At 29.3% G+C, this 15,652-nt stretch overlaps 3 protein-coding genes across 4 annotated transcripts in view; all 3 read right to left on the bottom strand.

The window, feature by feature from the left end:
- The window catches only part of LOC130440585 (intermembrane lipid transfer protein Vps13), a 52,065-nt gene extending 46,141 nt beyond the window's left edge, over positions 1-5,924 (bottom strand). For both annotated transcript variants that reach the window (XM_056773845.1, XM_056773846.1), the window contains exons 1-4: positions 5,714-5,924; positions 5,570-5,656; positions 4,338-4,535; positions 314-552 (exon numbers count right to left, since the gene is read on the bottom strand). In XM_056773845.1, the coding sequence (XP_056629823.1) occupies positions 314-552; positions 4,338-4,535; positions 5,570-5,656; positions 5,714-5,813 (624 nt within the window). In that variant the 5' untranslated portion in view covers positions 5,814-5,924. The remainder of the gene's footprint in view (positions 1-313; positions 553-4,337; positions 4,536-5,569; positions 5,657-5,713) is intronic.
- Positions 5,925-8,684: 2,760 nt separating this feature from the next.
- Positions 8,685-11,041, bottom strand: LOC130452975 (succinate dehydrogenase assembly factor 2-A, mitochondrial-like). Its single transcript, XM_056792531.1, has 4 exons — positions 10,895-11,041; positions 10,702-10,841; positions 10,532-10,645; positions 8,685-8,960 (listed from the first exon to the last, which is right to left on the bottom strand). The coding sequence occupies exons 1-4, from the start codon at positions 10,925-10,927 to the stop codon at positions 8,804-8,806; spliced, it is 444 nt and encodes a 147-aa protein (XP_056648509.1). The 5' UTR covers positions 10,928-11,041; the 3' UTR covers positions 8,685-8,803.
- A 1,391-nt stretch (positions 11,042-12,432) lies between these two features.
- LOC130453125 (LDLR chaperone boca) lies at positions 12,433-15,619 on the bottom strand. The gene is made up of 3 exons (XM_056792733.1): positions 15,140-15,619; positions 14,786-15,021; positions 12,433-12,642 (listed from the first exon to the last, which is right to left on the bottom strand). The coding sequence occupies exons 1-3, from the start codon at positions 15,290-15,292 to the stop codon at positions 12,477-12,479; spliced, it is 555 nt and encodes a 184-aa protein (XP_056648711.1). The 5' UTR covers positions 15,293-15,619; the 3' UTR covers positions 12,433-12,476.
- Between the last annotated feature and the right edge of the window lie 33 nt (positions 15,620-15,652).

Here is a 15,652-nt window from a genome sequence, read left to right as displayed (position 1 = left end):
ATAGATCAAGTATGTCATGAAAGATATTAATGGGATTCTTTTAATATAATATAGAAATTTGAATATACTGAAACGATATGTAATAAAAAAGTACTACATTTTGCATGTTAAACAAGAAATAATCGATGAACAAACTTGTTTTAAAAAATCATAATTTCCATATTATTTGAACTACATAAATGTTGGACAATATTTTCACACAATTTTAGGACAAAACAAATTTAACTACACTTTTTCTATTAAAAATTTTGTTGATACAAAAATTGAATTGAAATCTATTGTTTAAATCTGGTATCTAACTAATACTCTTTACCTTATAAATTTTAACAATATCATCAGAAATTGTTTTTTTCCAATTAGAATCAGTACTTTCCACGATGAGCTGATCTAAAGTGACACCAAATGCAAATGGAAATTTTGAATTAGTTACTTTATCTTCATATCTAATATGAATATGTTTAATGTTAAGTTGGATATTCTTGATGATGGAAGCAACTAATTTTTCCGCAAATTCTTGAGTCCATCCTGATTTTGCTGGTGCTTTACCTGCTACTACAATAAAAATATATAATATTTCTGAATCTCAACGTTTCTAAAACTAAAGTTTTGTACTTTGTACTAAATAATATCACCATTGACTTTGTCGAATCTGTAAAATTTTCAGGGTATGTTGAGGACAATTTTTTGAAATGGTAGTTACATATCGTCGCTTTATTGATAAAATTAAGTTCTACTTGTTTTGCGCTAAAATCAGGTTCCAAGGACTTATCAACCTCTACTATCAATCTCCGATATGCCCTTTCCTTCTGGGATATGTATTGTGAGACTCAATTTTAGCTAATCTTCAAACTACAGAAGAGAGTTTTTAGTTATTTACTCAGATTAAACAGTAGTACTCACTGCCGGGAATTCTTTAGAAGATTCAAAATATTGACTCTCCCTTCCTTATTCATATCTGAATCCGTAAGTACGCTTCTCCTATTTTAAAAAGATTATTGTTCTATCAACTGTGAGACTGTGAAGCACGATCTTTATCTGCCTACTTCATGCTCAGAATTAATAAAGGGCTCGATATTGTACAACGCGAAAAAATTCACAATCATTTGCCAATCGAAATCAAATCTATAACATCTTTTCCCGCATTTCGTAAGAATTTAAAGGCATATTTCCTGGAAAGTACCTACTGAGCATTCTACATACTTTTAATTTAAATTATTACATGTTTTAGGATTATTGTATATATTACATTATAAAATTCTCACAATGTACATTTTAAAGAGTAATATCGTTATTTATTGTATTTTTGTTGTGTATACTTCATAATTAGATTTAATTTCATTTTTGTAATTATTTAGTTATATGTGTTTGTTCTATAGTTATTTACAAGCTATTGTCTATAAATTGTAAATGTTTTGACAATAAAGAACTTTTCTTCTTCTTTTTCTAGTATAATGCTTTCAATTTAAATTCAATAAATGAATTCTTCAAGCTTTTTTACTTATACATCACTCGTTAGAGGTATTAGAACGTACTGATGGGATTTAATTGGTAGTAAAATGGCTGTCTCATTTTATCAATATTTGTTTGCTTGGAACTCTTTTTTCAAGTCGTTGAAATGACACTAATTAATAATCATCATTCAAAAGGACTTGGTCCAGTAAAGATAAAACAAGTTTTTTAGCCAAATTTCGATTTATAGATCAAGATATTTTCTTTTAAGAGTTATACACTCAATATTTCGACTTTTCAATCTTGCTGGACCATTTCTCACCAACTTCTCTGTGCTATCTATTTTCAATCTTCATATGTCATTTTTATAGTACAATTTTCTGAAAATAGGCTTCTCTATCAATGATGACTTCCTCATTTGTTTGTACTTTTTTACTTAAGCTTTTTATCAGGTCTAAAAACAGCCAGTAGTTATTGGGAGCAGATCTGGAGAGTGTAGTGGGTGTGGAAGCAATTCAGAGTTCAATTCATGAATCTGACCATCGTTTTTAACAACTTGTCATGGTAAAAGAGATTTTGCTCTGAATAAGAGGCCACTTTAATCTGTTCAATTAGATACGGTAATAAGTCACTGTAAAAGTTTTTTCCCCTCATCAAATAATCAATGAACAATATGTATTCAAAAATACCATGTCTGTTGTGGCGATTTTACTCATTTCAAACGAGTCCACCTCACTCGAATGAGTAACAGTGAGTAATGGCGAATCCATGGTCATGTATACACTTTTCAGGACTTTTTTATCTTTTATACATCCGGATCGTTGGTGCCTTTATGACCAAACTACTTGTCTCAACGGTATTTTTTATGATTAAAAAGTAATATTTAATCAACGCTTGGAATTATTCTTTTCTACTATTTAAAAACTCACTATATAAAACTTTAATGAACAAAACTATTGTCCATTAAACTGGAGACTTATTGACTGATATATTAGCTGAATAGTATAATAGACATCAGGTGTTATGACTACCTATTTTTTTATTATTTTGCTCAACAAAACATATGTGTATATATATATATATATATATATATATATATATATATATATATCAATGAAAAATTTTCAAAAAATGTTACAAATTAGTGTATCTCCACCACTGATAAAATTATTTGGCGACTTATCAGATGTTAGTGGTGACATAAAACCCAAACATAATTTCCATAAAAAACCAATTAATCAAATAACCTTACAATAACATTACATTTATATCAAAGAGTGACATAACAATTTATTTTCAAGAATGAAAAAAGGCATATTAGTTATATCTAGACTAATTAAAAGGCAAAAGGATTATATTTCATAAATACTTTATCATTATTTATTTTATTATAAATAGGAATTGTTGTAAACACCTGTTAATGAATCTTGTTTATTCATTCATCAAATAAATTTGGTAATTCGACTGTTGAGATTAATTAAGTTCATTCAATATTTTTTATAATTGTAACTTATTGTGAATGAAATTATTCAAAATAAAGTTTTGAAAGTTAAATATGTAATTTATTATGTAGAAACAACTACTGCAAAAGAAGGAAAATGATAAGATCAATTAACACTGATTAGAAAAAATAAAATTGTTGTTCAGATAAGAATTAATGATTTACTGAATGTTAAGTGGCTACTTATCAAGTTTAGTGCAATAAACATTGTTACATACAGTGATTAATATTGAAAGCATTTTTTCTATTGCTCATTACTTATTTTTAAGAATAGCCCACTGAAATTGATTTATTGAGTATTTTAAAGAGCAATAAATTAATTTCTAGTTCAAATATAGATTAGAACATATACAAGTAACTCATAAATATTTTAAAAGTTGGGCAATTACTTTTCTACAATCTTTTTCTTATTAGAATAACTACATAACTTTGATTTGAAATTAATATAAAGATTGTCTTCTACCATGTTAACATCTTGTAACACATTTAAGAGTCAATTTATATTGAAAATCCAGTACAACAAGGGAAAGTCAATTAGAAGGAATAAAGGATACACCATTGGTGAGACATTGTGGTAGGGTAATATAAATAACAGTTGATCCACTAATATAGAATGGGAAACTGGGAAAAGTGGGATAATACATTAAAATCAAAAACATAGATTGGTTGTTAGTGAACTACTGAAAATCGGACTGTAGACTATACTTCGACGCTGATTTATTGAGCAAATGATTAATTTTATCAATTTGGATTTCATTAAGTTCAATTTTTTATTACAATGATAAATATAAATAAAAAAAATCAAGTATTGTAATGATACTTTGTTGGCCAGGTATTATGGTGCATAGGTTGCAGTCTACATTCAACCTATGTGATAGATGGCATTTTTTGTTTTATTATCATAAGCAAAAACAAATAACGCAGATGGTCTTCTGATCTGTGAATATGCTACATATAATTGACCATGGAAAAAAAGTAAATTTTCTACTAACCACAAAGTTTCAAAGATTGGTCTTGTTATTTATTAATAGTCATAGCGAAAACAAGACTGATCAAACATTAAAGTCATTTAAACTTGGACGTATTCTGTTGGGATCATCGGGATACTCAGAATGAGAAGATCCTCATCTTCGAATTTTTCTCTCGAGTATTGTTGCATAAATCACATTGTTCATCAATCAATCAGAAACCAAAGGAAATTTACCTTTGGTCTCTGGTTATTTAAACACACAGTACAGTGTAATTATGAATTTGGTGTGGTGGTAGTAAATAGTGATAACATTTCCAGTAATTCCAACTCATAATTTCTAAATTGTGTCCAAATAACACACATTTTTATTAAAAAATATATAAGTTATCTAGATTTGAAAATATTTTTAATACTTACACTTTTCTTCTTCGAGCCTTTTTGCTTCTTCAATTCGATGAATCTCCTTCAATTTAAAATCATAAAGTCTTCGTTCTTCTTTTACTGGATCAAATTTAACTTGTTGATTTGGTTGTACTAACAAATATATATCTTCAACAGTGATTATAGTACTGGAAGTGTATAGAGATTTCCATGGTATTTTCAAAACAAGCTTTCCTGAAAATTACAAATACTTGGAAAAGAGGTCGTTTATATTACAAGAACCCCATTATGAGTGGATTTAATTACCCCCTAATTGTCAATATTATAAATAAAAAAGGGTTAAAGAAGTGTTTATAGGTGCAGAATTAGTACCAGAAAGTTATTAAAGATTTTTGGTGTGAAAACCTTCTATTGTTAATGGAAAAATGTCTTCCTACAGATAAGAATGAAAGTGTCATTTCTTACATAAATATTCAAGTTTTTCCTAAAAACGAAATGATAAACGAGAATTTAAATACTTTGAAGAGCAATAATTTGTCACAAAAACTTGTTAGCTTATTGCCAATTCAACACTATAAATAGAAATTTATTTTTTACTATTATATCCATTTTTGCCCTTTAAAATGAATAAATTTTTCTAAAACCACACAACAATTTTCAGCTGTGATATCAATCAAAAACACCAAATTTAAATTACATAAGATTGTGTAATTTTACATTCTTAGGAAGGTATTATAAATTTTAGAAAAAAATTAACCAAATAGCAATATTGGAAATTATGATAAAATTCATATTAAATAAACAGTTTTTTAATGGTATTTTGCAAGATTTAACCAAATCTGAATAATATCCATTCACACATTCAATATTGCCAAGGTTAAAGGAAGTTATTGATAATAATGAAATTAGTAACAATAAAAAAATAATAATTGAATGTCACAAATTCATATATTGAGTAGCTATACTAGGTATAATTTTTTATTGGAATCTCCTTAAATTTATTCTAGGGTTATTCTGTCTGTATATTTTAATTGAAGATTTGCTAATTTGTATGCATTTAGTTAAAATTTGGTATCTATATTTGAATTTTAATGAGGAAATTTTAGCGTCCATATAAAATTTATGTATTAAAACTAGCATGTATTTCTAATTTAAGCATGTAATGTAAAATAAACAATGAAGGTTTCTTATTAAATAACTATTACCTCATCCTATAAAGGTCAGTAGTTCACCAAACCTACTTTAATTGAGTATTAAAGACTACAAACCTATTTTTCCATAAACAGACTGTACAGGTAAATCTAACTCTGCTAGGGCAGCCGGTTTTAGGACTAAATCTTTCAACTCAACGTCTCCTAAAAAGAAAATTAAAAAAAATATGAAAAAAAACTTTCAGTTTATTTTACTTATACCTCCCCATATTCCAACATTTAATTGATTTTCATCCAAGTTTTCGACAAATTCTCCAAGATATTTATTCAGAACATAGGAAAGTACACTTTGGAAAACCATTTCGGTTTTCTTAAGGGTGAAAAACTTTATCAACTCCCTATTTTCTAATTTTAGACATTACATGTCTCTTTCAACATGACATCTATTAATCAAGGTTATGTTTATATCCTCAATTTTTAAAATCAGTTCTACCAATATCAGGTGAAAAAATATCTAGATTGCAGAAATAGATTGATGAAATGTAATTATTTTTTTTGTATATATTGTTGTCTAACGCTGGTATCCAATGCATCAAATTTCCGATGATACAATCAGCTACCTTTAGAATTAAAAATGGCAAATACATTTAATAAATTCCGATGATTTACAAAGACAATTCTGCTAAAAAGACATTATTATTCTGTGGAAGAATTCTACAATCTACCGTAGACTCAATAGCATACGTCAATTTAGTAAGAAGTAAGATATTATAGGTATTATAATCATTATTATTGAAACACATTATTATTTAATAAAAAATTGTGTCGCTTTATCCATAAAATTGTAAAATTTTCTAATGACAATATATTATCACTTTCTCAGATTCAGATCAAAAAAACGATTTCGGACGAAACGATTGCATGTTTTTCGTTAAATACTTTATGGTACACTACTTATACTTTTTACCTTTCGCACTTGGCCCTTTTCTGTTTGTATTTTTGTAAAGATAACAGAAGATATAGACGTAATAAGTTATTCGTAATACGTACATAACTTACGGAAAAGCATCTATCCATAATCCATATTTATTTTAATTTATTTCAAATTCAACAGCTGTTATCTCAACTCTAAATAATAAAACAAAACCGTCCGATATCGCCAATAAAAATTAGACATCGGGAGGATTATTAAAATTTTCGGATGAAAAATCAAGCCAAAATTGAATGGGGACAGGCTTAAGAAAGCGTTTCTAAATATATTTTTTTTCACTACAAGTGTTATTTATAAGATGAGACAAATAAAAGGCTTAGAGCAAGAGCAAAATGGCAGCGGAGTCATACTCCAAATAATAAAAGAGAGTTCAATCATGCAAGACACATACTCAAGCTAAAAATTACAGAGGTACAAGACAATACTTAACAAACCTTAACCGATACGATCACTCCATCTGGAAACCAATCAAATACTCTAGAAAACCAATAACACTAACCTTTTCTCTAAAAAATTGCCAAACACTTGGGTTAGAAGCAGTAAAGAAAAAGCCAACCTCTTTGCTCAACATTTGAAGAATGTTTTCACTCCAAACAATGACTTCCTTATACATAACAATCTAATTAATACTCCACTCAACAATCCAGAAGAGAGCCAAACATCAATAAAACTCACAAGCCCAAAAGAAATAAAAGAAAAAATTAAATCATCAAACAATAAAAAGGCACAAGGAATAGACATGATAACTCCGATAATGCTAAGAACTTCCCACTAAAGCTTTAGTAATTTCAACATATATATATATATATATATATATATATATATATATATATATATATATATATATATATATATATATATATATATATATATATATATATATATATATATATATATATATATTGTTAGCCAAGTATTCGATAAAGTCTGGCATGTAGGTCTGTTAAATAAAATTAAACTCTGTCTACCAAATTCATACTAAACTGTCAGTCATATCTGTCAAACAAAACCTTCAGAACAAAAGTTAGTGATGAGACCTCTGAGTTTCACTCTATTAAAGCTGGAGTTCCACAAGGCAGCGTCCTAGGGCCAGTACCGTAGCTGATATATACTTGACATTCCAACCTCAAACTACACTATGACAGGCATATTTGCTAGTGACACAGTGATACTGCTTATACATGAGGATCCAATAATAGCTTCTGCCAATCTCCAAGACCACTTATTCCAAATCCTAGCACATAACATTTACCATAAGAAAAAGCCAATGTCTCCAGTTACTATTAACAAAATAGTGATACTAGTAACTTCTTGTGTCAAATACCTGGGATTACACTTAGACTCTAAACTCAATTGGAAGGAATTGCTCTCATACAATGAGGACAATCTAAAATCCTTCAATCACTGGTCAATGCAACATGGTATATCACAAACAAATTTATCCATCAAGACCTCCTTACTCCAACAATACAAGAGACAGTACAAAGAAAGAAGTCGTAACCACTACCTAAAACTGGACAGCCATCCTAATCTACTACTACAACCACTAGCCCAAGAACCAAACAGAAGACTGAAATGAAGCTGGCTAATTGATAAATAAAGTGCAAGAGACTTTCTCAATGGAGAAGTCTCATTAGGACATTCCCAAAACCAACCTATAGGTTGATGACCAACAGCTTATAGAAAATGTACTTCTAATTGCTGTTAATAGTACAAAAAAGGCTTAGATCTCTAGATAAATAATTTCATACAGAACCATATATAAATCTGAATAAAAAGAAAATTAATACAAGGTGTATTATACACATTACAGGTATTGTTCATACTCTTTGCGTGGATATAAATCATTAGAATAATAAATAATTTACAATGTGCCTCTCCCATATGAAGGCCGTGTGGCATTGAAGAATAAGTTAATATATCCTATTTTATATTTTCATTCATAAGGAAAACTTATTCTATAATTTCTTTCCTTGGTCTTGTTATAATTCGATAAGTATCACCATTCTATTTAAATTATTACTTGAAGAATATTAATTCACTTTTACTTTCATTCCTTCACCGAAAATAAAAACCCGCAGTTGTGACTTTTTAGACAAAACTGACTTCAAACAATTCATATAGAGTTAGATTACCAATACCATTCAATTGATCTTCCTTCGTACTCATATTCTTCCTTGATCCAAATTATGAATCTCTTTTTGTCTTCATTATCTTCACTTTTTCATTAAATAATTCAAAAATGAGTCATCCATTTATTTCAAAAAAATCTTGATATATTCAATATAATTTTGTTACATAATATATTTTATTGATAATAAATACTACAATAATTTACAGCCATTACAACGGATCTATACTTAAAGATCTGGTTGTCGAATTCTCGGTTCCTTATTCAAGTTTTTACAGTGATATTTCAATAAATCCATGACATCATGATTGTGCTCAATGGGTGTTTCCTTAAGATTGGTTGCCCAGTAATAAAGTTCCCAATCATTTGAAGGACCGTTAATTAATCTGTAATATAAAAATTAATTACATTATCAATGTTGGAATGTATGAAAATTTAAAAGTTTTTTGTATATTCTGAGAAAAGGGTATTTTTCAATTTCCTAGCACAAAGATTCTCAACCGGTGGGCCGTTTCATTAGTCGAATAAATGGAGTAATTTTTTCAGTCACATTATCTGCATGTCCATGCCTCATTAATTTATCAGATATCACCAGACCTAGGTATCTGTATTCCTCTACTCTTTTAAACATTAAGTTGTTCAGTTTAATAGTGGGGTTACATTGTCCCTTGCATCTTTGAAGGATTACCAAGTACACTTTTTTCTCCACATTTACATTAAGTTTATTATTACACAGCCAATCATAGTAAACAATAAGATTACTTTTAATGGTTCCTCAATTTCACTTTAATTCTTACTGGAGTATTCATTCTCTAACACCAATTAGTGAGCGAAAGCACTTCTGGGCAAGTCTGAGACTTATTTCTGATTTCATTTTGATGAAAATCATTCGAATCAATAAGCCTTAAGAGATATCTTATATAAATTGTAAGGCAGATTAAATACAGCTTGTGAGTAGCTATCTATTACATCACACAGAGGCTATGATAGCTTGTTCTCTTACAAGAAAAAGAGACCAAAAGATATAACTTGTAATTCTAATACTTTAATAAAGTATTTGAAAGATTACCTCTTTCAATGAACACTATACATCACCATGCTCATATGCATATTTCATTCTTTCTTCTCTATACTGAGACATATTGGTTGGCAAAATCTGTTCTCATCTGAATATATTACATTGAACCACTGGAGGTCTTCCCAGTTCAAATGATATATAATAATCTGCAGTTGCCCTCATTTAAGATTGGCAGACATCCAGTTACATATACTTTTGGCCTCAATAAAGTCTTCTCCATATTGTATCATTGTTAATTTTGTGTTGATTGACTACACAAAATCTTGGTGATGCAAAATAAATGTAACAAATAATTGGTTCAGCACTTGAATTTGGTAAAATTGGTCCCAATTAGAATCGGTCACACTCTCTTGGCTCTGATCTGATCTTAAATATCTTCCCATCTCTTGGAATTTGATTAATTTTCTAGAAATAATAGATTGTGCCAAAGGTAATCTTTGTGCCACATGTACTTGTGAAAAACTTTCTCTAATCAATGCAATTTGCAAAACGAAATCAAATACTTAGAAAAAAAAGTTGTTAAGTTAAAGAAATTTTAGTAAATTTACATGTTTTTCACAGCAATAAAAAATATCAATATTAAAAAAGAAACTCTATTTCATGTAAAAGTATTGAATAGCGACAAAATTAAACCAGTAAAGAGAATCTAAAGTTATGTGTTAATGTTTCGAAGAAGGGTATTTTGATATGCCATATGAGAATGAAATATAAAATTAAGCAATACTCAATTCATGATTGTTATTAGGTAAAGAAGAGCAGTATAAAGAGCTCCTGATGTTCAATATTTCACTTTGTCATTTCATAATATATGAAGTACATTATAAACAAATTTGTCCTAACCATATTTGATTGACAAGAAACATTTTTTGGAAAACTCACCTATCATATTTCTCCAACTGGGTTTCATCAAAAGATTTCAAATACTTTGCAACAAATGTGCTGAGAAGCAAGTCATTTTCCAACATACCTCGTTTTCTTGACTGATAGACTAATCTAAACAATAAAAAACAAATATAAATGGATTATTATTTTATTATTTCAAATAGCACCTGGCTCGACGTTGTTCAATAGGTTCATTTTCTCTTGAAAGTGGTCTAGGAATTGTAAATAAATCATCAGGAGGATCTACACACTGAGTTGAACTTGACAGTCTTATTTGACCTATTGAAAACAGGTTCAAACATTTTTTCTACAATTAAATAAATGTTCTTTCAAAGAAAAATTAATAATAATAATACTTACATTACCAAACCGTCTAAGGAAACTGGAAGTCATTCTTTGATTAATGAACAAACAATATAAAATGACACATTTATTTAAATTTTACGTAATGTTGATAGATGTCATTTATCCAGATTTTTTATTGGTTATGGTGCAATCACATGGAAAAGAAAAGACCGAACGTAATAGAAACATCCAATCAGCGCTCCTCTCTAAAACGTTATTCTTTAAAATGTAGAAGAGGTATTCGCATCTATTGTCGCTTTGAAAAGAAAATTGTGTGGAACATAAAATTAATGTTCGTTTAGGTGATATCAAGTCCTTAATATAGTATATTTAATATTCTTTTAGGAATGTCTCATAGAAGTGCTGAAGTCAAGCGTCTGAAATATGACGTTTTAAAATGAGATTAATCACCAGTTTTATCTGATGCGATAAACACACCTTTTTAGTTCAGTTTTTAATTACTTGATAAAATAAATTCAAATTAGAAGCAAATCGGAAATCATGAAGTAAAAAATAAGTCAAGATGACAGCACGTAAAAATGTAATTAGCAGGGCCGCCAACCATTCATAATGAGAGATCGCAGTTTCTGCAGACAGCCTATACAAAAATAACTGTACAGTTGGAATTCTTCAACATTATCATGGGATTTTAAAATGGGAAAATTATTCCCTATGTTCTGCCAAATTTTAGTTTTCTTCTATCCCGTCGACTGTTATATAAACACTTATGAACACGTATAAATTCTAGCAGACTTTCACTCAAAGAAGTCAATTTTTATGTAACTTATATATGGCAACTAAAAACTACACTAGAAAAGAGAGGTTATTTTTTCGAATCAGGATCGGCGCGAAAAAAGTTGGATAACTTCGACGTTAAGAGCGCGATCATTGTATGCGTTACTGTTTCTCAATAACAACTATCTTTGACATTTAAGAACGTCTAGAGCGCGGACAAGTAGAAGAAAGAAAATATCTAATGAACCAATTTTAATAAAGAGTTCCAGAATAAATAGGAAAAAAAGGGATCGGGTGCATTTAGTGATTAAATTCTGGAGCGCCTATATTATGGTACTGTAACTCAAGAGATTAATTGAGCAACTGACGATCGATGAAACATTGAAGTGTTTATTTAACCCACATCAATTGCAGTTATCAATTTAAGAATAAAAATAAACAAGGGCTGCGTAACTTTCAAATTCAAATCCCTGCCAGAGGCTAGATATCTTAATCTTACAGAAAGTTCTTGACTAACAAGACGTATACAATATCTTTTTTTCAATATCAGCTGAATTAATGCTATTAATGTATCAAAACTGTTTTGATTCATTTGGAGAAATCTCTTGTAATTATCGGGTCAAGTATCTCACATAATTTGTAGTAAATATTCAGGGGTTAATTGACTTTCTTTCTTGACCTCTCTTTTGTCTTGTCTTTCTTTGGACCGTATAATGCCAAAAACCCCAAACTGTTTTCAATACTTACGCATCATTATTTAAAAAAAATTAGTTCTAGAATATAAAGCATTTCAAGAATGGTATGAAAACTACTAATAATACTTTGTAAAAAATAAAAAAAATATATTTAATAAAAAATATAATTATAGTTCTTCCTTGTTCGTATTTTTTGAGAATTTTCCTGGATACACTTTCGATTCAATTGTAACACTTTCACATTTCTCTTGTTCAATCAGGTAATCTTTTGCTACCCATGCTTGGGATCCATCTTTAAACAGGAATATAGCTCTGTTATCACCTACTAAATATCTGAAAAAAAAGTCTCGGTTTCAGGATCAGAATAAAATAGATTAAAACTTATATAGATTAGGTTAGGTTAGGGGGAAGATGTGCTAAAAATTCAAAACAAATGTTCACATTTGCTCTGCTTTTCAAACAACCCCCTGCCCTTCGATCCCCTCCCAATTCTCTTTAACAGTCAACCTTAGTAAGATACCACTTTTATAATGGTGAAAATTTTCAATTTTTCAAAGTTAACTTTTAATATTGTACACTTGATTACAATAAGTGATTTTAAAAAAGTTTTTGTTCATATAACTTGAATGATTACTTAGTCCTTCAACCAATTAAGTTTTCATTTTTTTATTCCCATAATTTTTTCCTAAATCCGCCGTAAAAACGAAGATTTAAAAAAAATTCATCGAAATCAGATTTTCTAAAGCCAAAAATCGAGGTTACTGCGAAAGTATAAAATTACCGGAAAAAATTTTTATTCAAGGCCAAAGGTCAAGTTTTATCATAAAAATACAACAGATAAAAATTGTACATCATAAAACGTATCAATAATTTTTTTCCTAAGAACCACCGTTTCTGAGATATAACGATTTAAAAAGTTGTAATAGTCATAATATGCATGAGTATGCCACGTATATACATCTCTGGAGTTGTAATATACAATGCGGTCCATATGTATGGAATACATTCAATTTACAGTATGAAAATATTATACCCCCAGCAGTCCAGCACCCCCTTTGAATTAGAAGTGCCCCCTTGAAAATTTTAAACAAGAAAGGGGTCGAGTGGAACTTGTTGGAAAGGGATTTTAGTCCTCTGTTCAGCAATTCAGTTTTTTTAAATTTGGTGCCATCATAACTGAGAAAATAAGTATTTAACATTTTGGTAATGTCTATCACAAAACTTTACGCAGAATGAAGAAAATGTCGCATGATATTTAGAATATATTTTTCAATGTACAATTGAATTAAATGTTTAAAATGGCCACCATTCACTTCTTAACAATAACCGAAGACGATTTTGGAATTTTTTATGACCTCAGGGGTTATTTTGTTAATTTCTTCCTAACTTTTAAATCAGCAATATTGTCTGGTCTATTTAAATATACTTTAGATTTTAAATAACCCCATAACCGTTGGTCAGTAGGTATCCCGATGATACACATACACACAAACGCACACCTATACAAACAATTTTGTGACTTCATCACAGGAAGGAGGGACCACGCCATGTACCCTCGCTTCCAACTCTGATTGACTGATATATATCTTCTCTATAGCTGGTACACGTTTTAGGAAAAACCAATACAGTTACATGAACCCAAGCGAGACCCAAGAGAAGCTCATTCTGTCTCAAGACAGACAAGTGAGCAGCTCTCGGACAGCTAGATCTCAGCTGAGCTATGGTACTCTTAGAGAATCGGCACGCGTGACTTGATTTAGTGTTTTGTTTTGTATATATTGTCTTTTTTGGTACTTATGTATAAATAGTAAGTTTATGTAGTTATCAAACTTTGATTATTGTGCTGCTGACTCCTCATAATTCTCGGCCCTATGACTAGTGCACATAGTAGGATAATTCTCTTGGCCAAAAAACACATATTTTTAATTGAGTTTAAATATCTTCAAGACTGAGTTGTTGTATACCATTCTGTTTTGATGATTGTAAAGGAAGTGAAATAAATTACTGTTGAAAATTTATTATATTAGTCCACTAGTAGGGTGCTCAGTTTTTGGAAGTAAAAATTACTAAGTAATAAGTACAAAAAAATGAGCATAGCATTTCATTGCTTTTCAAATTCTCATAAAAAATTTAGTTGTATATGGATATTCTCTCATCTTCTAAAAAGACCCTCCCTTAAAAACTTTCTATTTTTAGGTAACAGCACTGAATGTCTGGTTGAAATTTACTACTATTTAACGCTAATATTTAATTATTTTGTCTGTAAGAAATGTTGATTTTTCAGTGTTTCTATTTTTATAAATGTTACTCTGATCTCATATTTGTCTTTATTTTTCTTAAATATGAGTTTAGTGTCAAGTGAATGTTAATGAAGAATAGTTATATACTGTTAGATGGAGAAAACATTTATAATTTTCTGAATTATTTTCTAAATCTGTTAAATTTTTGACCTGACTATTTGTTTTTAATCTATTACCTTTCTGCTTGTATATGATTATTCCATAAACTAGTTTGCCACAATTTAGTCAACTCTTCAGTCTCATCTTTTGAAAGAGTACCAGCTACTTGTACAAATGTCATGAGAGTCCTGCCCTTCTTTGTTGCTTGTAACATACCCTCTGGATCATTTGGATTCATTTTACTTAGATCTAATGGAGGTGCTGGTCGAAGGTGTTCTGGTAATTCATCTGGTTCTAGTGGTTCATCATCTTCCTACAAGCGGAAAATTAAGTTTCTGTTTTTATGTTTTATTCCAATTATTAATTAAATAAAAATTTTAGAAGCTGAAAGTGTAATAATAAATGTATAATAATTTATATTCAGTAGTTACCTCCCATTGTTCTAGTAACCGCTCCATATCTGCATCTGTGTAATCCCTAATATCTTTTTTTGCCCAGTCTGGTTTTTCATTTTCTTTGTGTTTCTTTCCTAATACTAAATATATGTTACAACACATTAAATATAACATAACATACTTAATCATGTTCGGTATCGAAATTAAACTTATGTAGAAGTTTAAAAATCAAAAGAAACTAATCTTGTATACTACTTCACTTTTAGTAATAAGCCGGTTTACACTAATATAATTATAATAGTAAAAAATAGCAAAATCCAATGTTTAATCAAATCACTTTTATTCAGTTGGCAATGTGTTGTTAAAGTTGACAATGTGCGAAGTGAACATTTTATAGTTATATTGTCCTAAAGCTAAAATTCAAAACTGCTTACTAACGTTGCATAATATTTGTGGTGTAATATATGGCGAAACAATTAAAAAATGTTTATGTGAACGTTGAGTACAGTTGTCATTGATTTGAAATATTTATGTTGGTCAAAATGATTG

Source organism: Diorhabda sublineata, chromosome 2, assembly GCF_026230105.1.
Source record: "Diorhabda sublineata isolate icDioSubl1.1 chromosome 2, icDioSubl1.1, whole genome shotgun sequence".
Taxonomy (NCBI): domain Eukaryota; kingdom Metazoa; phylum Arthropoda; class Insecta; order Coleoptera; family Chrysomelidae; genus Diorhabda; species Diorhabda sublineata.
The sequence above is the reverse complement of the archived record's forward strand: the minus strand, read 5'-3'. Positions and strand labels throughout refer to the sequence as shown.